General features: G+C 45.9%; 1 protein-coding gene across 7 annotated transcripts in view; it reads right to left on the reverse strand.

Moving 5' to 3' along the window:
* Nucleotides 1–21,209, reverse strand: part of LOC138835940 (N-acetyllactosaminide beta-1,3-N-acetylglucosaminyltransferase 2) — a 179,742-nt gene extending 158,533 nt beyond the window's left edge. For 2 of the 7 annotated variants that reach the window (XR_011374809.1, XM_070034506.1), the window contains exon 1: nucleotides 19,837–20,112. Coding sequence is in view for 1 of the 7 variants with exons in the window: in XM_070034506.1 (XP_069890607.1) it covers nucleotides 19,837–19,896 (60 nt within the window). In the remaining 6 variants the exon portion in view is untranslated. Of the gene's footprint in view, nucleotides 1–3,714; nucleotides 3,805–15,152; nucleotides 15,172–19,836; nucleotides 20,113–21,135 lie in introns of those variants that run through there. The other 5 variants (XR_011374811.1, XM_070034503.1, XM_070034502.1 and 2 more) reach the window with 5 other exon arrangements.
* Nucleotides 21,210–21,435: the final 226 nt, after the last annotated feature.

A 21,435-nucleotide genomic window follows, 5' to 3' on the forward strand; every position in this document is an offset into this window, starting at 1 on the left:
TAAGCTGAAAAGTGTTTTAGGTTCTCAGTAGAAAGATTATATAATGTGTGTGTGTGTGTGTGTGTGTGTGTGTGTGTGTGTGTGTGTGTGTGTGCGCGTGCGCGCGCTCGAGTGAGTGCATGTGTACAGGCACACACACATACACCAGTCCTGGGGCTTGTACTCAGGGCCAGAGTACTGTCTCTTGAGCTTTTTTACTCAAAGCTAAGCTTTACCATTTGAGCTACACCTCTATTTCCAGCCTTTTGGTGGTTAACTGGAGTAAGATTCTCATGAACTTTCCTGCCCAGGCTAGCTTGGAACTGAGATTCCCAGATCTCAGCCTCCGGAATAGCTAGGATTACAGAGGCAGGAGCCACCAGCTCCAATATAATAATTGTTTATTAAAACAAGGCTAGCCCAGACAGCCACAGGTGGTTCAGACCTATAATCCTAGCTACTCAGGAAGCTGAAATATCTGAGGACCATGGTTGGAAGCCAGCTCAGACAGGAAAGTTCATGAGACTCATCTCCAATTAACCCTCAGAAAATTGGAAGTGGCACTGTGGCTCAAAGTGGTAGAGTGGTAATCTTGAGCTATAAAGCTCAGGGACAGTGCTCAGGCCCCGAGTTCAGGTCCCAGGACCAATAGGAAAAAGGAAAAAGGAAAAAAAAAAGCAAGGCTAGCAGATGTTTGAGGATGGAGATATTCTAAATCATCTTCAGTCTGAAAACCAGTCTGATATCTGCCGTTAGACCAATCAGAGTTTAATTCTGCCGTACCTGTGGCAAGTTATTGCACTTCTCTCAGCCTCCTTATAAAATGAAGATGATATAACCAACCATACCAACTTGCTGTCTACCATGTCATGGATGTTTAATAGTTCTTAAGGGGTTCTGCTCCCTCTACTCAAGACTGAAATGATAGCACATGTCTCAGGTTTTGTTCTTGGCTGCCTCTGTACTACATTTTCTTCTATCCATCTACAGCCTTCAAAAGGAAGGCTCATGGTCTGACCATTCTAAGTTTCTGAAAGGTCTCAGAATGTCTCAAAGAGACCCTTCTACTTAGGTCCCCCACTTGCAATAGGTCAAGTTCCAGGTACCTGGTTAAAAAGCCCAGTATTTTTTGAATTGAGGTCCTGCGTTCCCACCTCCATCACATCCCTCACCTCTCCCCTGTTCAGTTCAGCCTGGGGCACAATCCACCTCAACACCTAATTACTATCTGCTCTACAACCAGAGCTTGCTCTCAGGGCCTCATAACCTCTGCTCTCCCCTGAAAGGTGATTTACTCAAGAAGATGGCCAGTCTGAATACCACACCAATCTCCTGGGAATCAGGGTATCTGTCTTCTTCTAGGTAGGTTGCCCCCCACCCCCCACACACACAGCCATTTGCCATCATCAAGGTGATCATCCTGAACCATATAACACCTTGCAATTGGCATTTGAAAGGTATTCAGGATTTAGCAAAGGAACAGAGGTGTTTGTTAGTCATGTGGTCAAGATCATGAACACAGTAAGAATTTAAGTAGAACCAGGTTAATTAGATACATACAATGGGAAAAACTTGAAGGATTTTCTGGAGTTAGAGGACAGAATTTAGAAATAGTGAGTCCACATTAGATGAGGGGGTGGAGTAAGACTTGAAGAGGTGATTGGTCAGGAAGTGCAGCCCAGCTCTCATTTTCAGTCAGGTCACCATGCAACTCATGCATGACTCAGCAGGCCAACGGAGCATTCCCTTGTGCGGGGATGCTGTGGGGGGGACCCAACAGTGCTTCCAGGTAAGGTTCCAGCTCTCCTGCCCGGCAGACCCCCAAATGGGGGAGGGAGGTAGAGGTCCCTGGCCTTCAACAACAGGACAATGAGCATACAAGAAGAGTCCGGACACAGATCTGCAACCTGGGGCAGGGCGTGTCTACTTACCTACCAGGGAACAATCATTTTAGAAAAAAAACAGGCTACAAAGCAGGTACGTACAGTCCCTTCCTAGGAAGGGCAGGTGGTGTAGAAGCTTGTTAAGAAGCTATACGTGGTGTGGTAACATTTCTACTCCAACCTCTAGGAACCATGTACAAGCAAGTATAGTCTACCAGGTTCTCAGCACGACCTCAGGGGGCTCTGAATACTTCTCTCTGACTCAGCCTTCTGCAGACTTAGCTGGGCTGTAGGTTTTTCAGACTGGAAACATAAACCTGTCAGTGATTCAAGCAAGGAAAGTTTAATAATACAAAGATATGATATGTGAGTAACTAAGAAGATGGAGAAAAAATTTACAGAGTGACTTTTCATTTACAGAAGAAAAGTACCCACAAAAGGACCAGTTTGAAAAGAAGGGTTTCAAAATTTGTTGAAGAAGGTGCAGATGGTAGAAAAGTTCCTGGTGACCTAGATAGAGTTGGTCTACAGTCACCAGGAAAGCAGGAACAACTCTCTGGGTTATGGGATAGATAAGTCAACTGGTATGCAGAACCGAGGGCAGGCAGAAAGAGTTGTCAGGATGCTACTGGAACTGGGAACTAAAGTGGCTTGCCCCTGTAGGAGAGCTAGGCAGACATGTATACAGGGACAGGTGAACAGGAACAGCGCAGGGAGTGCTTAGCACATAAATTAAGTGGCCAGCTCACTAGGTTGTCAGCCCACTTGGCTAGGGAGGGGTACACGCACACACGGGCTGAGGACAGGATGCAGAGCAGTGACTGGGCAAAGTGCAGGCAACTCTATCTCATGCTCCCTTGTCTCACCACTGCTGCCAGAGGAAAAAGCAGCAGTCATGTGCTGGTGAAAGCTGTGTTCTGCAGCCACCAGGAGTGCAGGAAAACCACTGGTTCTCTAGCAATGTACAATCATTCACAGGTGCTCAAAGTATAGACACACAGACAGCAAGCTCCAGAAGGAAAATCCCTTCCTCTTGCAAAAGGAGTAAGAGCCCTCAGTTTACACCAAGCACAAAGGGCCCAGATCCATTTTCAGAGACAAGGTAACAGCAAACAAAAATATGGCATATATTTTTGTCTTGTGCCATTAAAACTCTTTATCAGCAACTCCAAATCATCTCTAACCACAAACATTTTTAATTCTGGAGATGAGGTGAAAGGATATAAAACATGAGTCCTGTACCTTGAAGTGACAGTCAATAAACACATGACAGTTCTTTAGGTGGTGGTAGGTGACTGGGGCAGGGCCTCGGCGGGCAGAATGCAGAATGTGAGGACAAACAGGATAAACAAGGAGGTGGGGTGGGATCACCCGGTGTCTGCAGGCAACAACTAACACAGCCAGATCCAGGGCAGATAGTTGCTGAGGCTACCCAGAAAAGAATGGGTTGGAGCTGCTGGCAGTGCCTACGGTCTCCCCACTAGGAAGAAGAGTCCTGTTCACAGCTAACCTGACAAAAACCACTGCTGGACAGACTGTAGGGACATCAATATTTAAAAATCTCACATCAATATTTAAAAATTGAAAACTGTATCAAATAGGAATACAAAGTAAGGGAGAAATGAAGGACTCCAAATCGGATGTCCACATGATCATAAATAAAGGTGACATCTGAGTTCACTAAGACTTAATCTCTATAAAGCACAGGTTTGGTTTGTCTCCTCTCATCAGATCTCCAACACACACACACACACTCCTGACAACTTACAGGAACATTTGGTCTGTCTTACCAATTGCTAACCAATAGGCATGAGCTATTTCTAACATTTGCTGTAATTAAAAGACAACTTACTATAAGCGCATGCTTTCTTCATCATCATCTGAATATTTCTTTTGAAAACTGCAAAGGGAACACAGCCTTTTGAAGTCATTTAGCATCTAGCCATGATATTCTACTCACTGACTACCAAAAAGAAAGGCCACACTGAATGAAGCTCTCCCGGCACATCCAAGGGCATGAAGTGGTCCACAATGCCGACGGACATTGTCCTTACATCGTTCCCTTAGACCTACTTTACAAGCTTCCTTCCTGATTTTCCTACTCCTTGTGTCCTTTTCCCATTCTATGTCAGGATGTTCTCCTCTCGTTTAATCTTCACAACAAGCTCAAAAATGTGAAGCAATTAGGTTGAGGTCAGAGAACTAATCCCCATGGAGACAGTTTGTGGACTTTGGACCCAACCCTGAGTCTACATTCTTACATGGTTCACCAGCAACAATGCCATTGAAAGAGGACATCAAAGCCCCAAATCAAGTTGTACTTTTAAAAAAATAATTAAGGAACTGAAATCACTGAATATGCAGGAAAGCGTAAACAATCCAAAGGGAGTGACATCTTTAAAAAGGAAAAATCAAATTTAGAAAGGAATAATGGGAACAAATTGGTTGATTGGGAATCACTCCCTCACCTAAGGGAGGTCTTAGTCCAGTAATACAGGTAGGTACCTTCAGTGCCAGCATAAAATCTCCTGCTAATGTGTTTCCTAACTCATTAGTAACTTTTGATTCATTCGTTTTCCATAAAAAGAATGATAAATTAGCAAGAACTTAAACTCATCTAGTTACAATCAAGTTCAAGCAAAGCCTTCATTTACCAGAGCGGAACTGAACCTTCTTTCTACTACCCTTCAGCATCACAGCCTGACTGATACGACCTAGGTAGACCCAAACTATCCTGCTCTGAGAAAACAGGGTGAAAACCAAAGAACTAGTACTAGCCATCCTGACCAACCCATACTAGATCATCTTGCCTTGTTATTCTAAAAACATACACACACATTCCATACAGGGATCACAGCCCATTCATTACCAGAAAGAACAAGTTTCTTTTCCAGCACTCTACAGATGGCGTGCTCCAGATACCTCAGTTACATAGGAGAACAAGGCTCCCAGGGGCAAAGAGCCATAAGAGAAGGCAACATCAGCAAGAAGAACCAGGATTGCTACCACTTCCCAGCAGTAGTTAGTCCAGCAATGAAACTTATTTAGTCTTTTTCCTAAGTGTACAGTTTCAATTCTGAGCCATCAATATAAAAACAAACAAACAACAAAGAAGTTCATCCATCCCACTCTCTTCCTCCATCCCATTACTCCCACTGCACTTGGGCTTGCTTTTATTAATTCCTTCTGTTACAACATCTCACCCACGTAGATCTGAATAAGCACTCTGTGATAACATGTCTGACACTCCACAGGAAGTCTGGGCTGTATCTCTAGGACTGTCTGCCTCTCAACAGGCAATAAATCTACTAACAGTAAAGGAAATAGGATGTACCTAAAGGAAAATCTTTCTTCTTTTACCTTTCTGATCAAGAATCTTCTCTTCAAACTGCTTGAAACAATCATTACTGGATAATTTCATATAAAGGACCTAAGTTTCCAAGCCCACTCTTAAAAGTATCCCTCCCAGCCGGGCGCTGGTGGCTCACGCCTGTAATCCTAGCTACTCAGGAGGCTGAGATCTGAGGATCGCGGTTCAAAGCCAGCACGGGCAGGAGAGACCCTGAGACTCCTATCTCCAATAAACCACCAGAAAACCGGAAGTGGCACTGTAGCTCAAGTGGTAGAGCGCTCGCCTTGAGCTGAAGAGCTGAGGGACAGCGCCCAGGCCCAGAGTTCAAGCCCCACGACAAAAAAAAAAAAAAAAAAAAAGTATCCCTCCCTTGGTTCCTAGCTGGTAAGTTTATATGTCCTGGCCACTCTTCTTTCCCAATTCCCAAGTTTCCCCCCAAATATCCCACCCATCAGGAGAGCATTACCTGCTACCATCTCAAGGCAATATGTCACCTGAAAACATCTCTCAGGAAACAGTCATGCACAATTAAATAAACCTATAAACAAATGCAGGCCCAAGGGATGGGGGAAGGGATGAAGAAGGCAATTAAAAATTAATAAAAATGCTCAAGCACAAATCACTCTACTGGACTTGAAACAGAATGTCATTATATAAACTGACCTTGTGTAATTGCTTCTGGATATAAGTAGGCCACCAGCCGTAGCTTGGCAATTTTGGTGTACTGAGATGGGGCTTGGAGGGGGCCAGTCAATGGCTAATTTGGTGTCACTTAGGTGGTTCTAACTCAAGTCTGTAGGTATATATACAGAAAAGCCGGTGAACTAAATTAAGAAAAAATATTTTCATGTAGGTATTAAAAAGTGATAAATGTCAGTGCACACAGTAAAATGTATAAAAAAATTCAATTACTAACTAGTCCAAATTAAAAGCTGACTCCCTTCAAACTCTTTAGATTGACTTTTAAAATGACACATTCTCCACTACTTAGTTCCACAGGCTGCAATAACTGACTGTAAATAGAGGCAGAAATTCAAAATTTTAAAACAGTCACTTTAATATTAAGCACTTGGAAATGAAAGTCACCATGCCATTTTTCCTGCCATAAAGAATCAGAGAAATACGGTGATACCTGCACTCAGCAAGCTAAGGCAGAAAGATTTCAAGTTTGAAGCCAGCCTAGGCTTTGTAGCCAAGACTCTCAGAAAGAGAGGGAAAAAAAAATCAGAAGTAGCAACAGAATGAATAGATTTCATGTCTTTGTTCATTGTTGGTGGTATTTCCCTATGTCATTACTGTGAACACTTTGCTTTATGGTCAATAGACATTGGGGAGGTAGGGTACAGGGAAGAAAGTTAACAACAGCCCACAGTCTCAGACATTTGTTCATAGCAGTGTACAGAATGTAACATTTCCCTGGAAGAAACATTTTGTGATTTTTTCAAAAATAATTAATTGACAGAAACAACTTTTGGTGGCACCTTTTCTTTTCTTTCTTCTTTTGGCAGTCCCGGGGCTTGAACTGGGCCTGGGCACTGTTCTAGAGCCTTTTTGTGCTCTACCACTTGAGCCACAGTACCACTTCTGGCTTTTTCTGAGTAGTTCTTATTGGAGATGAGTCTCATGGACTTTCCTGTCTGGGCTGTCTTCAATCCTCAGACCTCAGCTTCCTCAGTAGCCAGGATTACAGGTGTACGCCACCAGTGTCCAGCTGACTTTTTTCTTTTAAAAGATAGTTTTCAAATGAACAGATTTCCCAATCCTCTCATCACTAAGTTTTATTTCAGCTCCTATGTAGATTTAACTGAACCTCTTGGATATAGGCAAAATATACCAGCAAATACAAATTCAGTTCTGACTGGTGATTTCTGGATGATTTGAAAGTCCACTGCTTTGGAAGAAATTCCATCACACACATATTCATGCTTCTAATAAACTGAGGATTTATTTTTGTAAAAGATTTCCCTGACTTTTCAACAGTTTCTTATGTTGTGAAAAACTAATATGGAAGTATGAGAAGTAACAATACTGCTTGACTGGCAGCAAGTTTTTACTTATTTGTTTCTTTATTTATTTAATTCAGTACTAGTCCTGCGGCTTAAACTCGGTCTGGATACTGTCCATGAGCTTGTTTGTTCAAGGTTAGTATTCTATCACTTGAGCCACAGTTCCACTTCCAGCCTTTGGTAGTTAACTGGAAGCCAAGTCTAGCTTTAAATCTTGATCCTCAGGTCTCAGACTGATAAGTAGCTAAGATTACAGGCATGAACCACTGGCATCTGGCAGCAAGTTTTGTTTTTGTGGATTTTTCTGTCAGTCATAGGGCCTAGTTGCTGTCCCTGAGCTTTTCAGCTCAAAACAAGTACTTGACCACTTCCAGTTTTCTGGTGGTTAAATGGAGATAAGAGTCTCACGGACTTTCATGCCCTGGCTGGCTTTGAACAGCAATCCTCAGATCTCAGCATCTTGAGTAGCTATGATTAGAGGTATAAGCCACCGGCATCCGGTTTCATCAGCAAGTTTTTATTAATCAGAGTAACACTTGGATATGGAAGTGGCTGATGTTAAATAAATTCTGATTCCTTTCTAATTTCTCATCTATAGATTCAAGTTGTCAACTTGTTAATGTCTACTAGTTAAGGTTTGTTTTGTATAATACATATATGATATATATCATATTACTATATATTTATATATTAGTTATATATTATATACACACATTTGTTTTTCCATTGTATACAAACAGAAAGGATTTATCATTTTTCTGTTATACATTGGATTATGTAGAAAATATCTGTGAACAATTTATAAAATGAAAAAGTTCCTGTGGGTGTTTTATATAGTATCTTTGTATTGACAAGATTTCACTCCTGGGGCTGGGAAGGTGGCTCAGTGGTAGAGCGCTTGCCCTGGGTTCGTTTCCTCAGCACCACATAAGCAGAAAAAGAAAAAAGCCAGAAGTGGTGCTGTGGCTCAAGTGGTAGACCGCTAGCCTTGAGCTGAAGAGTTGAGGGACAGCGCCCAGGCCCAGAGTTCAGGCCCATGACCGGACCCAAAAAAAAAAAAGATTTCACTCCCAAATAGATAAAACTCCTATGATGCCCCCTGCCCCCCCCCACCAAAAAAAAAGGATGAGGAGAGGGTCTATGTCTCCTCAAACAGGTATTCTATAGACAAAGCCCAAATAACCTCTGAATGCTAGTAAATTACTTTTGACGATTCTTGTCTCCCCTTCTGCAAATATAAGTGTTTACACTGTCTCCCTTCCAACATGAAAAATTATAACCTCGAAAAATTAGGAAAGCATTGTGTGAACATAGCAACTTAGTATTGCAAAAAGCATATTAATCACTGCTTTTCTGTAACTTCAATAAATATTTAAATATATACCAATGACAGTCACTGTGTTTAAGTAACTTTGTAAATTGCCTTTGAGAAGTTTCTAGTGACAAATTTTCTTTTTTCCTTTTTTTTTTTTTTTTTTTTTGCCAGTCGTGGGGCCTGAACTCTGGGCCTGGGTGCTGGCCCTCAGCTCTTCAGCACAAGGCTAGTGCTCTACCACTTGAGCCACAGTGCCACTTCCTGCTTTTTCTGCTTATGTGATGCTGAGGAATCGAACCCAGGGCCTCATGTATGCGAGGTGAGCACTCTACCACTGAGCCACCTTCCCAGCCAGTGACAAATTTTCTTAAGAGAATACATGGTTGGTTATACCAAAGAAGACATCAGGGAGCGTAAAGGACCACAGTCCCGGACTCCAGACCCCTCAACTTACCTATTTGGAATCTCAGAGAGATTCACTCTTCAAAACAGACATAAAAATTACAGAACAAAGGCCAGGGTGTACCTCAGTGGTAATGCCTTTGTCTAGCATAAGCATCTGGGTTCAAAGCCTCAACACTTCATTAAAAAAGAAAAACAATCACAGAACATCCTGCAGGTTGTCAAGTGCAGAAATGTTTAAATAATATATAAAAGGAATCAAGAGAAAGTTGGCCCAAGGTCTGACACCTTAGAGGAAGAACATGAGACAAGCAAGGTTGTATTAAATATGCTTCTTACAAGACAAATTAACACATAACACACTCTTCCTGACATTCATTCGCTGAGTTCACATGGCAGAGCACTCACGGTAGTGGACCCAGCCTCATCAGGAACGCAGTTCTAGGAAGTAGTTATTAAGGTTTCCTCACTTTGCAGAGTCACTTATGTGACGCTCCCACAGAGTGGAGAAGGGACGCAGGAAATGGAAACTCAAGTGTCCCCCTCACTTTCAAGCACAGAGCAGTGAAGTTGGTGTCCCAGAGGGGAGGGGAGACAGCCACCCCCATTCTCTTTAAACTCTCTCACCAGATCTGAATCTAGATCCAGACCCCACTCCTGATGTCCTCCTGTAGACTAGACACCCTTAAAAACCTCTGCTGCTCTCCCTACCCATGCCTTTGTACAGGCTATGACCACTCAACCTGAAATCCTTCTTCCTTCTCACTCCTCCCCCATCCTTCAAGGCCTAGGTTCGAATCCTGCCTCTTCCTCTGTGAATGAACTGATTTCTCCCAGGCACTGTATCTCATTTAAGCACTCAGGATCACCATCCAAACCGAGGGCTCTTTAAAGAGAGTTTTAGTCCCCTGAATCCAGCAGTGCTTCCAGATGGATTCGCTCCAGAAGAGCTAAGATCCATCCCTGAATCTCACTCCCAAGTGCCATAAACAATGCTTTGGAAAGGACCTGCTCCCAGCATCACAGTAACCAAGTATCCAGAGTCCCTCCTCACTCACATTGTTCAAACTCTGGGATACTACCTCTTCTCCCTAACATCCAAGCCCATTCTCTTGGTAGGATACAACCTTCCTAGTGACACCAATTCTGGGAGTAGGCACAAGTAAACCACGCACCCCTCCACCCTCAGATTCCACCTGATTCCTTTCTTGCCTCTTCTCCCTATCTCAAATGTTGGTTGAATTTCAACTAGTTATTGGTAGGTGGTTAAGGTTTGTTGTTGCTAAGTGGCTTTAAAAAAAAAAAAAGTCACTCGGATTTAAAATACATATCCTCTAGAAGAGTGACATTTTGGCCTTTCATCCAAATGACTTTTTAAGCAGGGACAGAGGAATCATTCAATCATTCAACCAAGACTTATGGCTACATATTTAAGGAGGTGAAATAGTAACATAGCCTTCCCTGATCACTTGCCAAGAAAAATGTGTGTTATGTTACCAAAATAAAAGACATGGTGGTGTTTGCTCAAAATATGGGCAGACTGCTGAGCTGGAAACCCGGTGTCTTTTAACAAGAAAATTCAAACCACTCCAGCCTGAACTATGTCAAAGACTGTTGTTATTACATACTGCAGAAATAACTGATGTAGAATCATCAGAGACCACAGCAATCCATCTTGGCACTTCCAGCTATCTACCCTCTTCCACTGGGCCTGTTTTTTACTGTCCTTGCATGATCTACCACTCCCACAGCCTCTAATCCCCACTCTAATGCTGTCAGTACCTTTCTCCCCCTTCTAGATGGTTTCATGAGTGGGGTAGGGACAGGAAAAAAAGCTAAGTTATCTCAATCCTTGAAACCACTGATGCCCACCTGAGCCTTTACTACACCACTCAGTGTCTGCATTTGCCTGAAAATTTCCATTACAAAGAGTTTTTTTTTCCCTAAGAGGATCCATCAGAACGTAAGGAACAAAAATTCAAAAGAGAAACATTCAGTTAAAAATAGGAGCATTCATGAGAGATATTTTAAGTTCATTTGAAGAAAATAATTCCTTATGTGGTGAAGAGAGAAGAAAAGTAAAATGGCTGCATCTCATTTAAAGAACAAAAGTTACAAAGTTCCTCATACACAAGCTTTAATATTTAGCCACCAAATCGTATGTGTAAAACTACATCTCACTAGCTTCAAGTGTCAAATATACTTATTATTTCTTAGTACCAAAGAGGGATTGGTTCCAAAACCCGTGAGGATCCTAAAACCCTGGGATGCTCAAGTCTTTAATAAAGGTGGCACAGTATTTGCATATGACCTACCAACTACTTACAAAACCTAATACAATGTAAATACGTGTAAGTAGTTGTACAGTGTTTAACTTATTATTTATTGTTCTACACCCTCCATTGAAGAACTCACAGATATGGATGGCCAAATATATGGAAATGGTGACATCGTAACAAACCAATTGTGCTCTTTCAACGTTAGACAACTATATTTGATGGTGAAAATGACCAAGCTTCCCAACAAACAAGCTAGGGCCCAACCTGAAGGGTGTGGCTTTTTTAAAAATACAGTTTTGTTACTCCTTGATCCAGACTAAGAAAGAAAAAAAAGAAGCAGCAGCACTTGGATGTCAAGTGCTTTTCAAAGAAAATAAACAACTTAGAAAAATCTGAAGCACAATTCTGAGGTTTATGTCTCCTAAATACCCTGCTAGAGTGTTAACACCTATAGTCTGAATTCCTGATGTCGGTGGACTCATCCGAGGCACCTGTGAAAGTGGCTGTACAGGTTTTATGTTATTTTGCAAAGGAGGGGGTGTACAAAGCCAACACTGAGTGGGCTGCCATGGTTACCAAGATATCTGATGTCAACCCTGGAACCAAAACCTCCTGCCACAAGATCTCAATCACTCGTCTCCCTACCCAGGGTCACTCTTGCTGGACTTTCTCTCACCCTCCTTATAGCCCTAGGAACGTTCCTCTGGAGTCTTCTACAGACAGAAATGTCCACTCTCGCTCCCTGAGGCAACGCTCTCCCTCTCTGATAGCTGTGGCAGGTTTCCTTTGTCAAGCTCCTTGCCCTGCCTTGACCTTTCCAATCTGCTTTACTCCTACAGTCCCATTCCTGCAATCTTCTGACTTCCAGGGCAGCCACCTCTGCTGGCACCACCCGTACCCCATCCCAAGCACAGGACTACCCCCTAACACCTCTGGTCCTCTTGGTTCTTGGCAGCTTTATCAACCTTATCCACCACCAAGACCACCCCAGGGGGCCCTCAGCAGTGCTGGGTCAAGTGTGTTGCTGATCTTCCCTCATCACACACCTTTGTCCCCTGGATACTCTTAAGACTCTATTAAACTGGGGGGGGGGGGAGCTGCCCAATGCCCAGTATCTTAACTCACCTCCCTCCATACCTTTCTTAACTGCTTTCCCTTAACTGCTTTCCTTCCATAAAATGACCATGAGTCATTTCATCTCTCACCTCTTTAAATACAACATACATGCTTTATCCTGTACCATCCCTGCTCTGTGGGGCCACCGGTTCCCCCACTCACAAGCCAAATTAGGTGGTCTAAGTCAACAAATCTCAGCAAGCACTTACTTAAACCAAGTGGTATCTGTCTAAAACAAACAGAAAAAAAGATGTTACACAGCCAATTGTAAGGTAAGTGCTTAGGTGGAAATAGGGCACAGAATTGCGAATAAGGACAAAGCTATGCTAAGAAGGCTACTCAGGGAGAGAAGACTTGGGGGTGAGCCAAGGCAGAGGGCACAGCAGGCACAATGGCCAGAGGCAGGTGAGCTCAAGAGTGGAGGGAAGAGGAGGTGGGAGAGGAGGGTAGGTCACTAGCAGCCTTGTAGGTGACAATGGAACGTTGCCTTCATTCTGAGGAGATTGGGAACAGTGGAGGAGTCTAAGTAGAGAAGTAACTTGCAGTAATTTCCTTTTTTGTTTTGCCAGTCCTGGGGCTTGAACTCAGGGCCTAGGCACTGTCCCTGAGCTTCTTTTGTTCATGGCTAGCACTTTACCACTTGAGCCACACAGCACCACTTCTGGCTTTTTCTGTTTATGTGGTACTGAGGAATGGAACCCAGGGCTTCATGCATGCTAGGCAAGCACTCTACCACTAAGCCACATTCCTAGTCCCAGTAATTTCCATTTTTAAAAGATCCCTCTGACTTCTTTCAGAGAATAAAGAAAGGGAAGAGGGAAGCCCTGTCAGGGGCCCTGAGCAGCCTGAACTCTGACCCACCTCTCTGGCTCAAGCTAACTTCCTCAATACATGTCTGACCAGACAGGACACCACACCTGCTCCACAGCAAGAACTTCTAGTAGCTCCCCACTACCTCTGAACTATCAGGTGCAATATTGTGGCCCACTGCCCTCCTCCAGGCTCCCCAGTGCTCTGCTCTCAGCCCTCCATGAGCCTTCTGCAATGTCTTCTATCCTCCCTGCTGCAACCCCTCGGCCCTGTCTGTCTTCCTTTCTCTGCCCCTGAAGTGTTATTTGTTCATTCTGCAAGGCAAAGCCCAAATGTCATTGCCCAGGAAACCTACCATGAGCTCCAGATACAACTGCTCATTCCTTAGTTCCCAGTTAGTGCCCACCCACTGCAAGACCCAGAACTTCCTGACAGCTACAATACACAAAGCAGTACACGGGACCGGGCATGCACTAGATGCTCAATCAGTGCATGTGGGCTAGCACACAAGCTTCCAGTTCACTAGTCACTAGCCTGAGGTCTTCATGATGGGGGAGAGGGAACCAAGAACAGGGGTTCCCGCTCACATAGCCAGTGAGTGCTCAGCACTATTGACAAAATGGACAGCCACAAGGAGTGGAAGGACTTGAGCAGAGCCTTCGGTGACTCCTGTCCTCTCTGCCAGCACCTCTAGTGGGCCCACACAGTTTCCTAATGTGTTTTTACTAAAATCTATAAATGCAGAGAACAGCACCCAGAGGGACCAAGTCAAGCTGTTAGCAGCAGTTACAGTGCCAAGTCATGGTGGAATTTTCATTTTTTTAAATCTTGAATATTGTTTCTAAATAAATAACTTATAAGAAAAAAGAAGCCTTTTAGGAAAAATGCCAAAATAGCACCACATCATAAAGAATGAGTCCAAAAGTATAAAAATGTATCCAATAGACACACTAGGGATGTGAGAGGACTGGCTATTTAATACACTTACAGAGTAAGATTACCAACATCAAAAACGTTTTAAATAGCTTTTCGGAAGTAGCAATTCAAACAACTGGCCCTGTGCTCTTATGTCTGAAATAATTGTCTCACAAAACATAAAGCCATTAAGTGTTGTTCTGAGCATCTTGGGCTCTTATTGAAGACTCATCTAAATCCCAGGTGCTTTGGAATCCAATATAAACTATTCTCATTAGCTCCTGTACTCTAGCTCCAGCCACACAAGTAAGCCAGCCACCCAGCATGGGACATTCCAGTGACTACCCCAGAGAGAAGTATACATTTAAATGAAACACCTCATCAACAAAGTGTAGAATCAACAGATTTGATTCTAACTTTCAAGAAGAGCCCCATGTAACTTTTATATAAAATACTTTATTTAAACAGAGAAAATCTAGTTGCTTTAGTTATCATGTCCTTAATTGACTGAAAGAGAGAAAAGGAAAATGCATGTTATTTAGGTATATCCTTCACTCAAGAGAGTTCCAGCAACAGGACTATCTATGGTCTATCTATCAAGTGACAAAAATAAAAGTTGAATTCAACCAGGTCTATTTCACAAAACACTACACATTGTATGACTACTTAAATAAAATATAAGAACAGACCCCTCCCCACATTAAATGAAACTAACCTGTGGAAATATAACAATGAAATCTCCCACTGTATAACTAATGAAAACTAATTTTTAACAAATCTATAGAGAGAAGTCACATCTGTGACAATGTAATATTGACTTCAGAGGAACTCAGGAATCTTCTGGTGTAGCAGACTTGATCTGGGAGCTAGAAACACATACATGAGTGCATCCTTGAGTATCAGTGCCCTTTGCATACACAACTCTTTGCTTTATCTCAAAAGGAAAAAAAATAACCTCAGAGCCAGGCGCCGGTGGCTCACGCCTGTAATCCTAGCTTACTCAGGAGGCTGAGATCTGAGGATCGAAGTTCAAAGCCAGCCCAAATAACTAGAAAACCGGAAGTGGTGCTGTGGCTCAAGGGGTAGAGCGCTTACCCTGAGCTGAAGATGAAGAGTGCAGGGACAGCGCCCAAGCCCAGAGTTCAAGCCCCACGACCTACCAAAAAAATCAATAAATAAGCAACAACCTCAGCCAATGAATTCCAAATTCATGTTATTAAACACTGAAGCCACACCCAACCACTGACACAGCCTGGACCCAACTCTACCATTGATTACCTTGGATATTCCATTTTTTTAAACATTCTGGTAGCCAGGCCAGTGGCTCATACCTGTAATCGTAGCTACTCAAAAGACTGAGATCTGAAGATCACTATTCAAAGCCAGCCCGGGCAGGAAGGTCTGTGAGACTCATCTCCAATTAACCACCAGAAAACTGGAAGTGGCACTGTGGCTCAAGTGGTAGAGAGCTAGCCTTGAGCTGAAGAGCTTAGGGACAGTACCCAGGCCCAGATTTCAAACCCCACGACACACACAGACACAGACACAGACACACACAGACACACACAGACACAAACACACACACACACACACACACATTCTGGTAAGCAATGCATAGGCTCAACATATTAGAGTGAAGTAAACCTGGTTTAAACTGTCACAGAATGAAAAGTAGAAAGTATCAGTTTCCCAGCTACTGGGAATTTCCCCACTGTAGCCACATCAGCTTTGAAGTGAGAATGAAAAAAATTAAGCTCTGCTCTAAGGGAACATTTAGAGGGGCACAGGAAATTATTTGTGGCAATTTTTTTTTAAATGTGGTAAGCTCAAGTTAACACAAGTATTTCAAGATATGTTGTACTTTTATCAACAATTCAAACTCTTAAAAAGTTGAATTATGTTATAATAATTAAGTCATGTCAAGAAGACAAAGCATACGGAGTATGCCAACACCGCCAACCAGCTTAACAGAAAACTCAGTACAAATATCTTTTTCCAGCAGTAAAGTAAGGAGGCCCATTAACAACTTCTCCATCAAATAAAAAGCTCCTCTCACTGAGGCTTTGTATGGGGTGAAAAGCCCTATCACCAGTAGATGATGATGAAATCATTACATCAATTCTCTCAAAGCCTTATCCCACACACGCACACACCTCTTATGCAAACAATAATTGCCTCTCCAGAGAGAGGACTATATTCATCCTACAATTTAGAAACCGATTTGGCAAGTGCCTCCTAACAGCTAGGGCAACTGAGAGTAAGAAGAAAAAGACAGCTGGATCCACACCTGTTGGGGGTGTGCTCTCCTCCTTACAGGGTGTTTTCCATTATGAAGCCAGGAAATATGGCTTTTAAATGACCACAACCTCGTTTCGTCAGTATTTTAACCTTTTGTACACACCAAGTAATTGATGAAAATGACTTTAGTTTCCCTTAAGCATTTACATAGAAGACAAAATGGCCATTAAGAGAAATTTTATTCTGGTAATTTATGCACCACTATCAGAAATGTTACAATGGATTGATTGCACAATCAAATATTATCCCAGTTGCAAGATTTCAGTATTTATAAAATAATCCTGTGCATTTAGTAACTTTTAAACAGACGGTCTGATAATTCTACCAGAAAAAGTCATTGAGCAAGTTAGCTAGGAAGAATAAAAGTAATGATTAGTGTCAAGGACAAAGAACTTCAAGGACAAATCTGTCTCTGAATTAGGTTTAAAAAAACACTAAAATTACGAGGAAACATTAAAAATCTTTTTCTTTGAAAAACAAAGGCTTTATCTTTTCTCCTAATCCATCCATCAGCTGAAAAAGCCCCTCCCCTCCCACCTGTCTGTCCAGAATATCTCTGCTTTATACCATCATGGAAAGTAAAATGATTAATGTTTTTGGATTAATGTTGTTTAAACTAGGACACTCTTAGGGGAGGAACACTAAGGCAAAATGCCTCGATGCCTCTTATCATATTAATAGTTATCAAAATGAACTCAGGAAAAAGAAGCAAGAAGTTTTTGTTTTTCTCTTTTTTTAAATCTTGTTTGTTCATTTATCTGTCTTTGTAAAGGGAAGGGGGGGAGATGGAGGGACAAAAGGTGAACAAATGCAGCAGTGGCACTCTAGACACTATACTGAAAATGAACTATATAACTTGTGGGCGGGGAAAGGAAAGAAAAACTGGGAGAGATTGAAGGAAGAGTTGACACTGTCCAAAAAGAAATGTACTCATGACTTATGAGACAGTAACCCGGCTGTACATCGCCTTCATAGTAAGAAGGAAAATAATACATATTTAATTTCAAAGGGTAAAGAAAATACATTTGAACAAACAGTATGGAGAAAAGTCAACCATGAAATATCAGTTCCACTTTTCTATTTTTAGCATAATTATAGTTTATTAGAATTACAGAAAGACAAGTGAGAGCTTAAAATTTAAAAAAAAAAGTCTGGCATCTATGTGCCAGCTCTCCTTCACCAGGCCAGAAAAAAATCAATTCACAGTGTTTTTACCATACGCAAAGTGTTTTCCTCAAATGCAATTTCATTCTTTGAATTTTAAAAAACCCACTATCCGCGTCTACCAAATTCAGCTGATTTTGAATCTACACAAATCTAAACAGTTCCTACAGGGTCATGATTTTGGCAAGGAGAGGCTGATGCCCGGAGAAACTTCTACATGGATCCCAAAAATGACCAGGCCTCATTTAGCATTTCTTAACTCCACTGGGGCAGTGCTAGGTGATGATGGGCAATCATTCTATTTTGTCCTCAAAAACAATCCTGCAGAGCAGGTATTACTGTCCCCAAATCCAAATGTGGGAAATGAGGCTCAGATAACAACTTGCCCAGGGTCCGTGAACAATAGTCACAGAATCCAGACTTGTGTGAAGTGATTGAAGAAACTCAAATTTAATTGAGAATTAGGCCTTTCATCATACATATGCCACCAGCACCAAAACAAGCAACAAACAAGAACCAAAAATAACACATTAGGGGCTGGGAAGGTGGCTTGGTGGTAGAGTGCTTGCCTTGCATGCTTGAGGCCCTGGGTTTGATTCCTCAGCACAGAAAAGGCCGGAAGTGTTGCTGTGGCTCAAGTGGTAGAGCTGAAGGGCTGAGGGACAGAGTTCAGACCCCACGACCACCACCACCAACAACAAAGAGCAGTGAGTCTTCGCTGCTGCGCTGGGCGGGGAGCTCCCACGGTGGGGGCAGGGGAAGAGGGGTGCAGGTGAAGTTATAAAGACACCTGAATAGGCTTGGGTGGGGGAAGGGAAGGTTTATTCGGATTACTCCAGTGCAGTTCCACCAGGCCCCAGCCCTGGTCTGATTGACAATCCTAATCTGGCTTAAGAGTACTCCTTTCTGGATAAAACTCCCGATTCCACCAGGCTCAATAATCTCCATTCAAAACCAAGAGGAAAGTGACCGCCCCACTCGGCCAGTCCTCCGGGTCAGCTGTCACCAGAGAGCCCCGGGCTGGGCTGGGCCGGTCGGTCCCCGCCTTCCACGTCCTACTCCCGGCGCGGTCGCCTCTTCTGCCACCCCATCACCTTCCGAGGCACAGTAATTACCCCGGGAGAATCTGTTAGAACACGCCGAGCCCCTCGTCACCAACTGGCTTCACAACCTGAAAAGCTCCAACCAGGGAAGGGTAGGAAAACAGGATTCTAATTGTCCTGAACAATTAGTTTGCAGAGTTGGGGCGGCCATTGGGGAGGCAAGGGAGCAGAGACAAACAAGCCACCCCTACGTTCGGGAATCCTTTCCAACCTAGAAGATGCCGTGTTTTAAAGTTGACCTTTCACGCGTGGCACTTAGGAGCTGTGGCTCGGGTCGGCTCCCCTCCTTGATGGAAGACCCCGGGGGCGCTCAGCGCCTCCCAACCCCGCGTGCACACACTGAGGCTAGGGAAACGAGCCGGTGCTTCCGTGCCTCCGGCAGGGTCCGCGGCCGCCAGCCCCGCGGCGCGGCCCCACGCCCACTTCCCGCCCGCGAGGGGTTTGCCGAAGCCCGCGGGGCGCTCGGGGCCTGCCGGCTCCCCCACCTCCCGGCGTCCCGGGCAAGTTGCCGGGGAGCTCCATTCCACACGGGCGGCGTAGCACACATGCATACGTGTGTGCATGCGTACATACATGTACATGGATGTATGTATATATCATAGAGGTCAAAGGGGAAGGTTCTCCCTAAGTTTCACAGAAGCCGGTCTTGGGGACCCGGGTGGCCGGGCTCGCGGTGGGGGGCGGGGAGAGGCTGCCGGCGGCTCCCGGGCTCGCAGAACACCTGATCTCCCCATGCGGCACCGGAGGCCGGCGCAGTGCGAGGGTGGGGTGCGGGGGCGCCGCCAACGATCCCACACCGCGCGATCCGCACCCCCCCCCGCAAACGCCGGGGTGCCCCAGAAGAGGACGCCGAGCCCGCAGACACCCCTTCCCAAAGCCTATCTCGCTTGGGAGGGGGGGCCCGGAAGTTGGGGTGCAGCGGGAAGGGGACCGTGCTCAGGCCCGGGGCGGGCGGGTGCGGAACGGGGCAGGAGGCTCTGCAGAACCGCAGCGGGCTTTCGCCATCTCTTTCCTCCAGGGTGCCAAGGTGCGGAGGCCCGGAGGCGGCCGGAGCCACCCAGGAGCGGCGTCCACGGCGGAGGCGCCGGGAGCCGGCCGGAACTGGCGAAGGGACGGCGCGGGAGAAGGGGTCCAAGAGAGGGTCGGGGGCCGAGGAGGGGGAGGCATGTAAGAAAGGGGGAGGCGGCAGGGCGCCCCCACACGCAGGGCCCTACCTTGTCCGGGAGCAGCTCCAGCTCCGGGGGGGCGGCTGGGGCGGGAGATCCCGGCCGCATCCACGTCCCGGCCGCTCCGCGCGGCTCAGCCCGGCGACCGCCGCCGCTCACGCTCCATGCGCGGCGCCCGGGACTAGTGGCCCGGCGGGGTCAGCGGCAGGCACCGCTCCGGCTCCGGCTCCGGCTCCGGCTCGGGCTTCGGCTCGCCTTGCCTCCGGCACTTGTTGCCGCCACCCAGGCCACAGCAATACACTCAGGGCTCCGACTCCCGGCGCCGCCGCCGCCTCGGGGCGCCTGGCCCGGCCCCGCCCCCAGGCCCGCCTGCCAATCCGGACTGGCCCCGCCCCTCGCGTCACCGCCCCGCACGGCCGACGGCCGGACCCGCACCCCAAGTTTTGGGAAGGCGGGGGTTCGGGCCAACCTGTCGGCTCGCGGGACCTGCCCTGGTGAGCGCGCCCCGCGCCTTCCAGGGGCCTTCCCCCCCCCCTCACGCCCTCACCTGGAAAGCCTAGGGTTGGGTGGGGAAAGAGGGCTCCAAAGACAGGCAGCCCCCGCCCCGCAGACTGAAACTCCAAGTGTGTCAAACCGCAAGTCGAGCCCCAAACCTAAACCCCTCGTGGTCGTCCGTGAGAGACTCCCGGGGAAACCGAAGGACTCCGATGACCTTTCCTGGCCAGGCCCGTGTCGGACCGGGGCCTAGACGGGATCCGGGCGGTCCCTCAAGTACTGGGGACGGCAAGAAATGGTTCCACGGCGGGACAGGGGGCAACCTGGGCCAGGGAGGAGTCGGGAGGGTCTTGGTTCTCGTGGTGAAGTGCGCCGGGTCTCCTCGAGGTCCCATTCAAGTCTCGGGAAGCAGGAAATGCCTGGTGCGGGGCGGGGGCGGCAGGGGGGCGGCACTGGGTCGCGAACCCGCGCCGCAGCCTCGGGCCGGGCTGATGTCTAGGCGCAGCCGAATACCTGAGCGCTGACCTCTCCAGACGCCGCTGGACTTTGCGGGTTGGGCGGGGCGGGGCGCCAGCCACACCCGCCACGGGCAGGGGGACCCGGGGACCACCCACATTCAGCGCCCCCAAACGTAGCGCCCCTGCAGGCTCCCCAAAGCTCTGCATACCACGATGACGCCAAGCGGCTGGCGACAGCATTTTGGGGCCCTAAGGTACACCGGATGGTCGCCCTGATGGTCCCGATTTGAAAGGCCCACGGCCGCCAGTCAGGCCCGCGTGCGCTCCAGGGAGGCAAGCCCTGCCCGAGGCGCACCCGAAAGACACGCCTGACCCGGTGAGGATTGACCCTTACCTCCGCTAGTTGAAAACCATTCCTTCCGGAGAGTCACAGTGAGGAATTAACACTCAGCCCCAACTATTGCCTTTTTGTTGTTGTTTCAAAAGACGCTTACCAGGCAACCAAACTCAGAGCTAACAAAGTGTACGTTGGAGCTGGGTGCTGGTGGCTCACATCTGTAATCCTAGCTACTCAGAAGGCTGAGATTTGAGAATCTCAAAGCCAGCCTGAGCAGGAAAGTCCATGAGATTCTTGTTCAATTAACCGCCTGAAAACCCGGAAGTGGTGCTGTGGCTCAAAGTAGAAGAGCCTTGA

This window comes from Dipodomys merriami, unplaced genomic scaffold (assembly GCF_024711535.1).
Source record: "Dipodomys merriami isolate MVZ:Mamm:240054 unplaced genomic scaffold, mDipMer1.0.p SCAF_242, whole genome shotgun sequence".
In the NCBI taxonomy this organism is placed as follows: Eukaryota; Metazoa; Chordata; class Mammalia; order Rodentia; family Heteromyidae; genus Dipodomys; species Dipodomys merriami.